The sequence below is a fragment of the Mobula birostris genome, chromosome 12 (assembly GCF_030028105.1).
Source record: "Mobula birostris isolate sMobBir1 chromosome 12, sMobBir1.hap1, whole genome shotgun sequence".
Taxonomy (NCBI): Eukaryota; Metazoa; Chordata; class Chondrichthyes; order Myliobatiformes; family Myliobatidae; genus Mobula; species Mobula birostris.
Genome location: NC_092381.1, coordinates 93,304,266 through 93,319,774, shown reverse-complemented (window position 1 = coordinate 93,319,774; position 15,509 = coordinate 93,304,266). Strand labels below are relative to the sequence as shown.

Here is a 15,509-nt window from a genome sequence, read left to right as displayed (position 1 = left end):
CATTTGGGCTCTCAGAATAAAGAGGATCCCTATTAAAGGCAGAGATCAGGAAGAATTCCTACTTTGAGGATTGAGAGTCTTTGGAACAACTTGCACAAGAGAGTCACAGAGCCAGAATGTGTGTACGGTATATTCAAAGCTGTGATAGACAGATTTCTTGTGATTCAGGGAATTGGTGGTCACAGGAAAAGAGACAAGGCATGAAGAGTTTCCAGTTAGCTATGACCAGGTGGATGACAAGTTGGACCTCTTGGCCTCACAGTCTTATCCCGGCCTTGCACTGTATTTTGTCTTTAATTGTAACACTCGTTTTTGGGATTCTGTTATTGTATATTTTCTTGTACTGCCCTGATGCCCCAATGTGATGAAATGATCTACATGGGATAGCATGCAGAACAAAAGTTTTCACTGCTTTTTGGTACATGTGAGGATAATAAACCAATTGCCAAATTCATATAGGTGGCAGAGCAGGTTCAACAGGCTGAATGGCCTACTCCCGTTTTCACTTCTTGTGTCTTATAGATAGTGAGTTATTTGTGGAGGATGCTTTGCTATCCCTTAATTACTTTACCGTTTCCTTTTTGAAGTGGTTAGTCATCAACGCTTCAGTTACACGAAGCCCCAGATTTACACTGACAGAAAGCAAAGTTCACAGTCTATCGGACCAAATGTTTCAGGTAAGTAACAAACTGTGAAAGTGCCAAGGTTGCATTGCTAATTCACAAAGGCTTTTAAAATCTGAATTTATTAGATCTTCCTGAGTTTCCATTCACTTAGAAAAATGGATTACAAACACTATCTGCTGATGGAATGCAGCCTTGAATGGGCAGTGTTGGTCTCCTTCATACACTTCAGTTACAACAGAAAGACATTTCACAGATTTCACATATTCCCTCCACTCCATAGTGAGAGTTTGAAGGTTGTTGTTGTGCAGGGGATATGTGTATTCCTGTCAACAAACACTAAAAATTAATATGAAGATACAGCAAGGAAATGATGTCTTAGCCTGTTCTGCAAGAGGAGTTGAATATGACTGACAACTTGCTCGAGTTATTTTGGGTCCTATATATGACACTGCATCTGGAATATTGTCTACCGGTCTGGTCTCCTAACAGGAGATAATATTTGCAGTGTTGGGAGCACAAGAGTTCATGAAACTGATTTCTGAGATGGCAGATTTTTTGTGTGAGAAGGGATTAAATAGACTGTATCTAAACTTATAACAATATAAAAAAATAGGAACAGGAGACTAAAATCAGGAAGATCCTCTTCCTCCAAACACTTTTTATTTCCCTTCCCTATCCCCTGACAAGTAGATCCTCTCCCAAGTCAAGAATCTGTTCAAAAAGGCAGCACTTGAGCAAGTAATAGCACTGTATTGTTATGGTGAGGTGTAATGCACATTAGGCTCATATACTGTATCTTAGCGATGTCACATTATCACATTAGCTATTTAATCTTTGAAGAAATGCCTTTGTGATATATTTAATGTTTGTCCTTAAATCTGTAATCCCTTCTCTCTTATAGATGAGGGAGTCAAACATTCAGCACACAAGAATAAACTGAGTTAGAGTTCCATTATAACAGAAAATACTAATGCATTAATAAAAGGCAGTGTGTTTTTCTCATGATTCAATTATATTTTAATTTCTTTTTCTTTGAGATGTGTGGATTTTTTTTCTTTTATGATGCATGAGGAACTATGGGCTTAAAGGAAGCTGTTTCTGCTAAGTGAGGATTCGCAATGTGAATATACCAGATACCAGTGAGCAAATATAGTCTCAGTTCTACATTTTACTTGGAGGAGTTGCAGTGCAATTGATAAGTTAACACAAGAGATTCTACAGATGCTGAAAGAGCATAAAAGTGGGGGATGATGCACAGATGGAACCAGGTGAGGGAGGGGATAGAAAGGTGAAACAAGAGAGAAGAAAGAAGAAACCCAGAGGAATAGGAATGTTGGTGTCGAACAGATGGAAACCAGGTTTGAGGAAGGTGAAGAGAAAGTGAGACTTCAAAATGCTCTGCCTGTTAGATAGACAGATAAAAAGTTTGTTTAAAGAGAACTACTGTGCATGTAATTTAGGCCAACCTTAACATATTTGGGGATCTAGACATCACTGAGAAAGTCCATCCCTAATTACCCTTTAGAAGGAGTTGATGAGTCATCTCCTGTAACTATTCTTCCAGTGAATGTGATACCATAATGTTTCTGGGTGAGAGTTCCTGGATTTAGACCCATCAATGGTGAAGGAATTTCAGTACAATTCCATGTTGCATTGAGAAGGCAGCTTAGATGGTTGTCCTACTGTTGTTGATCTACTCAAGCCACCCACAGGTTTGGGAAATGCTCTTTGAATAGATGAGGGAAACAATTAGAGTTCATGATGAAGATGGTACATATTGGACCCATTGCATTGGCAGTGGAGGGAATGAATGTTTTGGATCATGATAGGGTATTAATTCAACAGGATGTTTTGTCCTGGATGATCTTACGCTTCTTAAATGTTGTTAGAAAAGTAATTTATCATGCTCCTGACTTGCGCATTATAAATGGTGGAAAGGCATTGAGGTATGAGAAAGTGACCTTGGAAAACATACATATTTTCAGAATTATATTTGCACATGGAAAATTAAATTCTGAGATGAGATTACATTGACTAGACTTGCATTTATTAAATATAGAAGATTAATTGATGATTTACCTGAGTTTGCTTAAGATACCTCATGTACTTCATCCTCCTACGTTGTGGGCAGTCCCTCAGAATCAAAAATAATGTGTGTTCACTCAGATTTTGAAGGTTTTGAGGTGGCTTATGAGGCCCATATGGAAACAGCAGATAGTAAATAGGATGGGGCAGTTGATAGCCAACCGCGTTAGGGAAAAGGTAGTTTGCAAGTTGGTGCACTCCTTCTGCACATACACACAACTTGATTATTCTCATAGTATATGATGTCGAGATTAAGACCATAAGAGATAGAAGCAGAATTAAGCTATTTGGCCCATCGAGTCTGCTCTGCCATTCCATTATGGCTGATCTATAATCCCTTTCAACCCCATTCTCCTGCCTTCTCCCCGTATCCTTTCACACCCTGACATCAAAAACTTATCAGCCTCTGCCTTAAATGTACTCAATGATTTGGCCTCCACAGCCACCGATGGCAATGAATTCCACAGATTCACCACCCTCCGGCTAAGGAAATTCCTCTTAATCTCTGTTCTAAATGGATGTTCCTCTATTCTGAGGCTATGCCCTCTGGTCTTAAGCTTCTCTCAATATAGGAAACATCTTCTCCACATCCACTCTATCTAGGCCTTTCAACATTTGATAGATATCAATGAAATCCTCACTCATTCTTCTAAATTCCGGTACTCACTGGTCGAGAGCCATCAAACGCTCCTCATATGATATCCTTTCATTCCCAGAACCATTCTCATGAACCTGCTCTGAAATCTCTCTAATGTCAGCACATCCTTTCTTAGATAAGGGTCCAGAGCTGCTCACAATACTCCAAGTGAGGCCTCACCAGTGCCTTATAACACCTTAACATTATGTCCTTGCTTTTATATTCTAGTCCTCTTGAAATGAATGCTAGCATTGCATTTGTCCTTCTCAGCACTGACTCAACCTGAAATTAACCTTTAGGGAATCCTGCATGAGGACTCCCAAGTCCCCTTGTACCTCTGATTTCTGAATTTTTCCCGTTTAGACAATAGTCTATGCCTTTATTCTTTTTACCAAAGTGCGTGACCATACAGTCCTTACACTACATTCCATTTCCACTTCTTTGCCCATTCTCCTAATCTGTCTAAGTCCTTCTGCAGGCTCTCTGCGTCCTCAGCACTACCTGCCCCTCTACCTATCTTTGTATCATCCACAAACTTAGCCACAAAGCCATTAATTCCATCATCCAGATCATTGAAATATAACGTAAAAAGCAGTCCCAACACTGACCCCTTTGGAGCACCATTAATCACTGGCAGCCAACAAGAAAAAGCTCCCTTTGTTCTCATTCTTTGCCTCCTGCCAGTCAGCCAAGCTTCTATCCATGCTAGTATCTTTCCTGTAATACCATGGGCTCTTATCTTGTTTAGCTGTCTTACATGGGGCACCTTGTCAAAGGCCTTCTGAAAATCCAAGTACCTAGCATCCACTGATTCTATCTGCTCATTATTTCCTCAAAGATTTGTCAGGGAAGACTTTCCCTTAATTAAACCATGTTGACTTTGGCCTATTTTATTATGTGCCTTCAAGTATCTTGAGACCTCATCTTTAACAATCAGTTCTGACATCTTCCTAATCACTGAGGTCAGGCTAACTTCCCTATAATTTCCTTCCTTCTGCCTCTCTCCCTTCTTGAAGAGTGGAGTGACATTTTCAATTTTCTCGTCCTCTGGAACCATGCCAGAATCTAGTGATTCTTGAACGATCATTAGTAATGCCTTCACAATCTCTTCAGCTACCTCTTTCAGAATCCTGGATGTAGTCCATTTGATCCAGGTGATTTAACTGCCTTCAGACCTTTCAGCTTCCCAAACACTTTCTCCCTAGCAATTTCACTCAATTCTGCACCCTGACACTATCAAACTCCAGCATACTGTTAGTGTCTTCTAACAGTGAAAACTGGCACAAAATACTTATTTAGGTTGTCCACTGTTTCCTTGCCCCCATTACTACCTCCATGGTGTATTTTTCCAGCAGTCTGATATATACTCTCTCTCTCTCTCTTTTACTCTTTATTTATCTGGAAAAAAGTATTTCTTCTTTGATAGTATTGGCTAGCTTACCTTCATGTTTCATCTTTTCTCTCCATATGGCTTTTTCAGTGGAGTTACAAGAATCACCCCTTGTTATAATGATTAGTGAGGCACAGTGAATCTGTATTTACCGACAAGTAACTTTTATTGTCTCAACTAAAAAGCATGTGGGTTCACAAACTGGATCCCATTGGAATTCCCTGACCCTCCATGAGCAGTTAATGAAGAGAAAAGGTATTACCCAGGAAAGGAGTCTATGCTGACCAGGCGTTCCTCGTGGTACCGATCTCCATGAGTTCATGGGGTCCTCTTTATCCACGATGGTTGGTCTCTAGTTGCTGGAGAGTTATTGCCCCTATGTATTTGGAGCTCCTGACTCTTCTCGTGTTCCTTAGCAGTTGAACTGGTGGATCTCCATCCCATTGGCTCAAGGTCACCTGACCTACTTGGGTTACCCTCTTACTGGTTCTTGTCCAGGGCTACAACTGACATTGTTCCATTGTCCTGTCCACCCCAGCCTTGTGTATTTGCATCATCCAACTCTGACTGCTTCAAACCAGTTAGGCTATGTCCACACTAGACCGGATAATTTTGAAAACAAAGCTTTTTCTTTTCGTTTGGACCCTCCGTCCACATTGAAACGGTGTTTTCATCCCCCAAAAACGGAGCTTTTCTAAAACACTCTCCAGAGTGTGTAAATTTGAAAACGATTGTTGCACATTGTAGTGTGGACGGGGTAAACGGAGATATTTTAAAACATTGTCATGACAACACCACAACAACAATGCTTTTTCTGCTTCTGCTTGGTACTGCGCAAGCACTGCGGGACAGCTGTTATATCGCGCAGTCGGTGTGAACGGCATGAGAGTTAAATTGTAAAGTGAGCTTATTTGACTAGATACCCTAAATTGATTTGATTGAGTCTATCTTTAAAAATACTAATGTCAGAAATACTGTGCAGGTCTGGCGGCAGAAGATTCCACTCTCTTGTTGATCTTGGGTAGAGGACGGCTTCATGCGTGTGTTGTTTACTTTATTGTCTACGTTAATAGCTTGTTTGGAGTTAAACATCTCCACTTTCTCCACTGTTTTGCTTGACTTCATTGTCTGTCTAAACGAAGAAGTCCAGTCTGCTTCTTCCAGCTGAGGTTTTCGTTGTATTCCTCGAAGACATTGTTGAAAACTTTCTTTCGCTGTTGTTGTTGGTACTCTAGTTTTTGACCAATAGAAATAGCACAACGCTGCCACAGAAACGTAAATAGTATACCGTTTCCTCTCCGCTTGTTTTCTGTAGATGTGTCTGCGCATGCCCAGTAGGAGTAGATTTGCCCAAATATCCGTTTTTATATGGACAGAGATATTTTGAAAAATGCCTAGTGTGGACGCCTGTCGTTTTTACTCGAAACCGGCGTTTTCAAAATTATCCGGTCTAATGTAGACGTAGCCTTAAATGAAGTGGCCCCGACAGAGACTAACGAGATTACAGACTGCTTCTTTGGTAGGTCTGGAACTTTACATAATAAATAGCTACTCATCTGAGAATGGTCTCAGGTTTAGCTGGCCGTTACCTGAAGCTCCTTGTGTCCACATTCAATTGCTCTGTTTAGATTATCCAAGAGCAAGAGTCAGTTCAGAGCCCACAAAATGGGAGTGGGGGGCCGTGGGGGAACAAAGACAACTGGTTTGTCTGCTTCCCTTGTCCTTGATTCATCAAATCCACTCATTGTAAAGTGTAGTTTCTTCTGGCCAGCAGTTGCCTTCTGTTAGTTTTTCAAAACAACCCAAATCTCTAATTACCCACTAATTTTTGCTATATTAGATGCTTTTATGGTTTTTTTGACTTCCCTTTTCAGGCATGGCTGTGTCATCCTGCCTGTATATCAGTGAGGCCCGACGTAGCTTGAGAGACCTCTTCACTAAGCAGCTATGCTCCACCCTCAGAAAAAGTGGGATCTCCCAGTGGTCACACATTTTAATTCCACTTCTTATTCTCACTCTGATATGTCTATCCATGACCTCCTTCTCTGCCATGACAAGACCACACTCAGGTTGGAGGAATAACACTTTGTATTCTGTTTGGGTAACCTCTAACATTGATTTCTCGACCTTCTGGTAATGTTCCCCCCCCCCCCCCACCTTATCTCCTTGTCTGCCCATCGCTTTCCTCTGGTGCTCCTGCCCCCTTTTCTTCCATGGGCTTCTGTCCTCTCCTATTAGTCTCCTCCTTTTTCAGCCCTGTGTCTCATACCAATCAGCTTCCCAGCTCTTTACTTCACCCTTCCCCCTCCCAGTTTCACCTAACACCTTGTGTTTCTCCCTCCCCACCCCCCACCTTTAACTCTACTCCTCATCTTTTTTCCTCCAGTTCTGCTGAAGGTTCTTGGCCCAAAACGTCGACTTTATTCTTTTCCATAGATGCTGCCTGGCCTGCTGAGTTCCTCCAGCATTTGTGTGTGTTGTTTAGAATACTTCTTCTTCTTTGGGATGTATCTATCCTGCACCTTTTCAATTTCTCCCAGAAATTCCAGCTTTTGCTACTCTGCCATCAACCCTGCTAGTGTCCCCTTCCAATCAATTTTGGCTAGCTCATCTCTCATGTCTGTGTAATTCCCTTTACTCCACTGTAGTACTAATAGATCTGACTTTAGCTTTTCCCTCTCAAATTTCAGGGTGCAATCTATCATATTATGATCACTGCTTCCAAAGAGTTCTTTTACCTTAAGTTCCCTAATCAAATCCAGATCATAAAACAACACCCAATCCAGAACAGCCTTTCCCCTAGTGGGCACAACCACAAGCTGTTCTAAATAGCATCTCATGGGCATTCTACAAATTCTGTCTCTCAAGATCCAACAACAATCTGATTTTCCCAAACTACCTGCATATTGAAATCCTCCATGATTAACATAACATTGCCCTTTTGACATGTGTTTTCTATCTCCCATTGTAATATGTAGTCCACGTCCAGTCTACCTGTTCTGATGACTCTGTACAACTCCCATCAAGGTCTTTCTACCCTTGCAGTTTCTTAACTCTACCCAAAAGGATTCTATATCTTCCAGTCCCGTGTCACCTCTTTCTAAGGATTTCAATTCATTTTTTTACCAACAGTGGCACCCCACCCCATCTGTCTACCTGTCTGCCCTTTTGATACAATATGGATCCTTGGTTGATCTTCTTTCAACCACGACTCAGTGATGCCCACAATGTCAAACCTACTGTACCAATATCTAACTGTGCTACAAGATCATCTACCTTATTTTGTATACTGTGTGCTTTTAAATATAACACCTTCAATCCTGTATTAATCACCCTTTTTGATTTTTGTCCCCATGTTACACTGCAACTCATCCCACTGACTGCAATTTTATCCCATCATCTGCCTGTACTTCCTGACGAGTCTCACTGCTCACTGCACGTAGTTATATACCAACTGCCAAATTAGTTTAAACCTTCCCCAATAGTTCTAGCAAACCAGCCCACAAGGATATTGGTCTCCCTTCAGTTCAGGTGTAGCCCGTCCCTTTTGTACAGGTCATGCCTTCCCTAGAAGAATTCCCAATGATCCAGAGATCTGAAGCCCTCCCCCGGCACCAGTTCCTCAGCCACGCATTCATCTGCCAAATTATCCTGTTCTTACCTTCACTGGCACATGGCACAGGCAGCAGTCTAGGAGGTTCTGTTTTTCAGCTTTCTACCTTGCTTCCTAAATTCTCTGTTCAGGACCTCCTCCCTTTTCCTACGTATGCCATCGGTGCCAATATGTACCAAGACTTCTGGCTGGTCACCCTCCCCTTTTAGAAATTTTCATATCATATATCAGTGAAAATCTAATTCTGATATGATTGAATGGTGATACTCAGCAACTTTCAGTGAACTGTGGACTTGGACAAGACTTCGCAGTACCTCAGTGTTATTAAGGAGTATACAATGAATTACATATTTTTTCTTTCATTCGATTTCCAAAGTGCAACACTTTACACTTAGCTAGATTAAGCATCATGTGCCATGTGTGTCCACATTTGCAATAATTGATCCGTAGCTTTTTGTATTCTTTGATAATCCTTTACAATGTCTACATATCCACCAATATTTGTTTCATCTGTAAACTTGCTGATTCATCCATCTATATTTTCCTCCAGATCACTGATGTGTATTACTAACAAGGGTCCCAGCACGGATCCTTACAGACCACCACCAATCACGGACGTCCATTGGAATAACAGCCACCTGCCCGTACACTATTTCTCTTCTGCAGACAAGGACATTTTGAATCCAAATTTTGCAATTCACCTTGTATTCCATGCAGCTTTATCTTGGAATCAAACTACCAAGAGGGAATTTATCAAGTGGCTTACTGAAGTCCATTAAGATAATATCCACTGCCTTACCCTCATCAAGTGCCTTTGTCACTCCTCAAAATCTGGATCAAGTTTGTAGGAAATGACTTTGGCTGCGCAAAGCCATGCTGACTTCCCGAAGTAGGTCATGCCTTACAAAGTGTGCATTAATCCTATCCTTCAGTATTCTCTCCAAGGGCTTCCCTACCACTGCTATGAGGCTCACTGGCCTATAATTACCCCTATTTCCCTTCTTGAACAAGGGCACAGCACTTCCTACACTGCAGTCTCCCGAGTTCTCACTTGCTGCTAGTGAAGTCACAAAGATCCTTGTCAAAACCCCTGCAATCTCCTCACTTGCTTCTTTCGATATTCTGTAATGTATTGGAATCATTAAGGCATAAATTTTCGAGCAACATAAACAAGATTTTTTTACACAGTGAGTGGTAGATGCTTGGAATGGGTTACCAGGGTAATAGTGGAATAGGCACTTTAAGGAGCTTTTAGATACATGAACATGAAGGGAATGGATGAATATGGATGATAAACAGCAGGAGAGTATGCAGTATAAATCAGCATTAAGATCAGCACGACACCAGTCTTAAATGGCCTGTCAATATTGTACTGCTGTATCTTCTTTGAATTCCAGAGGTGAGAGCCTAGACTGCTGAAGTTCCTAGAATATCATAAGTGTGAAGACATGTACAGGACCAAGAACTCCAAAGTGCCATAAAACAGCTTTGCGTAGAAGTAATTCTAATTGTTTTCTTTTAAATATGTTATTTAATTTTGCCTATTGTATCCAAGACTGAGAATCTTCACTGCTGATCTATAAAAACATGTTTTGATGTGGTGTGAGGCATTGCAATCTATTTTTCCAGGAAGTACACACAAAGGGACTTATTTCACTCCTATCTTTCCTCAGGATCCAGGCTGCTTTTCTGGAAGTTTGCAATTACGCTAATTGGACTGATTGTAATTTTGAGCATCTTTGCATACTGGCATTGGACATCTGAAAGTACTGCTCATCAGTTGATAAAAGAGAGAGAGGTTTGCTTCCTCAAGAATTGGAACAAGATCCAGAACAGGTTCCCAAATCAACGTGAGGAACTATGGATACGCAGTGAGATTTTATTGAAGAATCATGCAGCCAAAGCAACACCCACTGGGCCTGCTGTACTAATGTTTGCTGCCACTCAGGATGCACAGAAAACCTTGCATTGTCTTGCACGTGAGATCGCGGGGGCCTATGCCTCAGCCTTCAACTCTGGTGTGGTAGAAATTGATGGATCTGTACAGTACCTCAACAGCGATGAAATGAAGTTGGCCATGGACAGCCAGTTAATGTCTGAGTTTAATAAGGGAAGAAAGGCAGCAGTTATTTATCACTTTCAGGATCTGCCACTAGATTCTTCCCTTCTGTTCTACAAATACTGTGACCATGAAAATGCAGCCTTCAAGGACATCTCCATGTTGATCACAGTGACACTGGATAATTCAACACTGAAACCAGATTTGTCTCTTAAAACCATAGAAGAAATAGTGCACAACTTCCTCAAGAAGAAAGTTTGCTCTGACACCCAGGCTGCACACCGTGAGGTGGCTGTAGACAAACTGAGTGGCCTGTGGAGCCGCATTGCCCATGTGGTGCTCCCAGTCAGGCCCGAAAATGAAATTGAAGCTAAGGGCTGTCCAGAGATTTAAAGAAATACACTTTTAGCACTGCATTGCTAAAAATGTCTGGTTAGGTCAATTGTGGAGAATATTTTATAAATATTATCATAGTTAGAATCTGGATCTTGTATTTTCTAGGGGTGGTGCAGAAAAATAATATATTTTGAAGCTCTGCTTATAAGAATTTGTATTATTATTACTACTGGTTTTTCTGTGTCCTCTTCAGCATATTGTTGTCACCTTTAACCCGAACTTGCGCAGCCAGTTTATAGTGGCATGCAAAAGTTTGGGCACCCCGGTCAAAATTTCTGTTACTGTGAATAGTTAAGTGAGTAGAAGATGAACTGATCTCCAAAAGTCATAAAGTTAAAGATGAAACATTCTTTTCAACATTTTAAGCAAGATTAATGTATTATTTTTGTTCTGTACAATTTTAGAGTGAGAAAAAGGAAAGGAGCACCATGCAAAAGTTTGGGCACCCCAAGAGATTTGAGCTCTCAGATAACTTTTACCAAGGTCTCAGACCTTAAGTAGCTTGTTAGGGCTATGGCTTGTTCACAATCATCATTAGGAAAGGCCAGGTAATGCAAATTTCAAAGCTTTATAAATACCCTGATTCCTCTAACCTTGTCCCAACAATCGGCAGCCATGGGCTCCTCTAAGCAGCTCCCTAGCAGTCTGAAAATTAAAATAAATGATGCCCACAAAGCAGGAGAAGGCTATAAGAAGATAGCAAAGCGTTTTCGGGTAGCCGTTTCCTCAGTTCATAATGTAATTAAGAAATGGCAGTTAACAGGAACGGTGGAGGTCTGGAAGACCAAGAAAACTTTCCGAGAGAACTGCTTGAAAGAGAGCTGCTAGAAAGGCAAATCAAAACCCCTGTTTGACTGCAAAAGACCTTCAGGAAGATTTAGCAGACTCTGGAGTGGCGGTGCACTTTCTACTGTGCAGCGACACCTGCACAAATATGACCTTCATGGAGGAGTCATCAGAAGAAAAAGTTCCTGCGTCCTCACCACAAGATCTAGCGTCAGAAGTTTGCAAAGGAACGTCTAAACAAGCCTGATGCATTTTGGAAACAAGTCCTGTGGACTGATGAAGTTAAAATAAAACTTTTTGGCCGCAATGAGCAAAGGTATGTTTGGAGAAAAAAGGGTGTAGAATTTCATGAAAAGAACACCTCTCCAACTGTTAAGCACGGGGGTGAATCGATCATGCTTTGGGCTTGTGTTGCAGCCAGTGGCATGGGGAACATTTCACTGGTAGAGGGAAGAATGAATTCAATTAAATACCAGCAAATTCTGGAAGCAAACATCACACTGTCTGTAAAAAAGCTGAAGATGAAAAAAGGATGGCTTCTACAACAGGATAATGATCCTAAACACACCTCAAAATCCACAATGGACTACCTCAAGAGGCGCAAGCTGAAGGTTTTGCCATGGGCCTCACAGTACCCCGACCTAAACATCATTGAAAATCTGTGGATAGACCTCAAAAGAGCAGTGCATGCAAGACAGCCCAAGAATCTCACAGAACTAGAAGCCTTTTGCAAGGAAGAATGGGCAAATATCCCCCAAACAAGAATTGAAAGACTCTTAGCCAACTACAGAAAGCATTTACAAGCTGTGATACTTGCCAAAGGGGGTGTTACTAAGTACTGACCATGCAGGGTGCCCAAACTTTTGCTTCGGGCCCTTTTCCTTTTTTGCTATTTTGAAACTGTACAAGTTGGAAATAAAAAAGTAACCTAGCTTAAAATATTAAAGGATTGTGTCATCTTTAACTTCATGCCTTTTGGAAATCAGTTCATCTTTTACTCGCTTAGCTATTCACAGTAACAGAAATTTTGACCAGGGGTGCCCAAACTTTTGCATGCCACTGTATATGAAAGATGCAATTTGAATGGTGGCCATTGCACAACACTGTGTTATGCTGTGCGTTGCATAAAAGGAGAATCTGGCTGGATGGATTCCTGGAGCTTTCATTACTCTCACTGTTTGCTCCAACTGCCTCACCTCCAGCTATCGAACCATTAAAGTGTCTATTGTTACCGGTGGGAAAGTGAATTTTCATTCAGAGATGCATTTTCTTCAGAGCTTCAACATCTTTGTAATGAATAAACGAGTGTTTTGAGAGAATACTTTTAAAACCCTTTAGCTTTCTTTCTCTTTCATTCTAAGTGGTTAATAACTCACCAGAGATCAGTTATTAATCCAAACTATGCGCATAGCACCACTAATGTCCATACTTTAGTGAGAATAATCTGGGAGTGGAGGGTTGAGTTAATCAGCACCATAGTAGTATCCTGGACAAGACTGAAAAGCAAACCTATTTGTGTAACCTCTTCACTGTAGTAATTCCATGTTCCACGGTAAAATTGGAGAGAAGATACCAGAAGAAGCTTGTTCACAGATAAATATTTGTGGGTTTGCTGGACCCAAATCTAATAAAAATCCAATTCAATTATTCCTGGTGCTATCTTGCATACTTCGATATTGTCATTGATAACCCATTCCATCAAAAGCAGCATCAACATTTTCTCAGCAAGCCGTTGATGCTTTTATTCTGAAACCTATAACAATGCTTTGAGTTGGGATTGTATATATTTTTATAAAGCTATTTTATGTATTTGTTACCCTGAGGAAGGTCCAAGATTTTCATCAAGTTGCATTTGATTAGAATTCATAATAAAAGCTTGTAGGAAACTTATGATTGACATTTTGTTCCTCTTTTGAAAATAAGTTTGTTGAAAACACTACTTTTTTCCAATTTTTGTAGTGGAAATTTAAGTTCACACAGTGCCCTTGATTGAAGGCTGGGAAATGAAAGGAAGTTGTAGCAGCATGGAGATAAAGTTGGCTAAGCAGCAAGAAACAGTGAATGGTTGTATATTAGATGGCGGAGAATTTGTACAGTGCAATTCTCTGCTCTCGCTCTCTCTTTCCATCTACTTATCTATATGTATCTATATCTCCAATAGGACTAGTGGATTAGCAAATTTCTGCACAACTGTATATTATTTGAATAATGCTAAACAAATTTTAGTTTTCTTTTTAAGCTGTTGCACAGTATTATAATAAATTTCCTCGATAAGTTTAAAGGGAATATGGGAAATGGGATGCTGGTCAGTTTAAAGACAGACACAAGCAAGACCCCTTAAAAGTTGGAAGGAGCATGGGGACTTGGGCCCCTGTGAGCTGGAAAAGGACACATCAATCATTAACTAAGCCAGATACAGAACCATCAGGTTTTCTGAATTGTTGGATCAAGGACACCCATACACCTGCGCATTAATGCAAATATATAATCGGCCAATCAAGTGGCAGCAACTCAATGAATAAAAACATACAAACATGATCAAGAGGTTCAGTTGTTGTTCACACCAAACATCAGAAAGACCATGGAATGATCGTTGGTGCCAGATGGGGTGGTTTCTCAGAAACCTCTGATCTCCTAAGATTTTCTCTAGAGTTTACAGAGACTGGAGCGAATAACCAAAAAAAAAAATCCAGTGAATGGAGTTATGCTGGAAAAAATGCCTTGTTAACGAGTGAGGTCAGAGAATGACCAGACTGGTTCAAGCTGACAGGAAGGTGATGTTAACCAAAATAACCACACATTACAACAGTGGTAAGCAAGCAGTAGAGCATCTCTGAATGCACCTTGAAGTGAGCTACAACAGCAGAAGGCTACAAACATAACCACTTTATTAGGTACGGGAGGTATTTCCTCTAATGAAAGATCTTTCTGCACCTTTCTCATTTTTCAAGGTTTAGCTTTAGTGTATGATTATTTCTGGAAAACCCTAAAATGTGTGAAGAGTGTCTGCAATATTCACATCCCAACCAATGTATACACTTGGAACACAACTTCTAAAGGTAGGTTGTCATTTCTTTTCTAAATTATCTGGCTCTATGTATCAACCTGCTTTGCCATGTACTAGTTTTGATCTCTACTTGTCTCGGTCAGCTACAATGTAACATGATGAAGTTGTTAGCTATTGAATGCAGATTTCAATCTGACTAATAGCTACTATTCAATTTACTTCTGTAAATGAAACATTGGAGTTATTACTAAATTGACATTCAAACAATTATTAGCCCACTCTTTTAAGTTGAAATTCTCACTTTTACTGTTTTTTTTCTATATGAGGACTGTCTTTATTAATTGTTGGGAATATTGTTTTCCATTCAGGTGCAAAAGAGAATTAGGATCAGGTTTATTACCATTGTCTTATATGAAGTGAAACTTGTTTTTGGCAGTGGTACAAAGCAAGTACAAAATTAAAATAAACTACTAAATAAATAGTGCAAAAAATGAATGAGCTAGTGTTTATGTGTTCATGGACTGTTTGGAAATCTGATGACAGAGGGGAGGAAGATGTTTCTGAATTGTTGGGTGGGGTCTTCAGGCTCCCCTACCTCCTCACTGGTAGTAATGAGGAGAGGACACGTCCCAGATGGTGAAGGTCCTTAGTCATGGTGTCACCTTCTTGAGGCACCACTTCTTGAAGGTATCCGTGATAGTAGTGAGGGTTGTAGCTGTGATGGATCTTGCTAAGTTTCTGACCCTTTGCAACCAGTTAGAAAGCTCACCACTGTACACATGCATAAAATTGGAAAGAATCTCCTATCAGCATTATTGTTATCCTTGTTGAACTATCTTCTCGTTTAATATTCTGATCACCTAAATCTTTAGTCACGTTCATTTTTAAAAACTATTCTTAATTTTTTTTA

The 15,509-nt window shown here is 40.4% G+C and overlaps 1 protein-coding gene across 1 annotated transcript in view; it reads left to right on the top strand.

Moving 5' to 3' along the window:
• LOC140206120 (uncharacterized) overlaps positions 1-13,777 on the top strand; it is a 112,571-nt gene extending 98,794 nt beyond the window's left edge. The window contains exons 19-20 of the mRNA XM_072274305.1: positions 588-677; positions 10,025-13,777. Coding sequence (XP_072130406.1) covers positions 588-677; positions 10,025-10,803 — 869 coding nt within the window. The 3' untranslated portion in view covers positions 10,804-13,777. The remainder of the gene's footprint in view (positions 1-587; positions 678-10,024) is intronic.
• Positions 13,778-15,509: the final 1,732 nt, after the last annotated feature.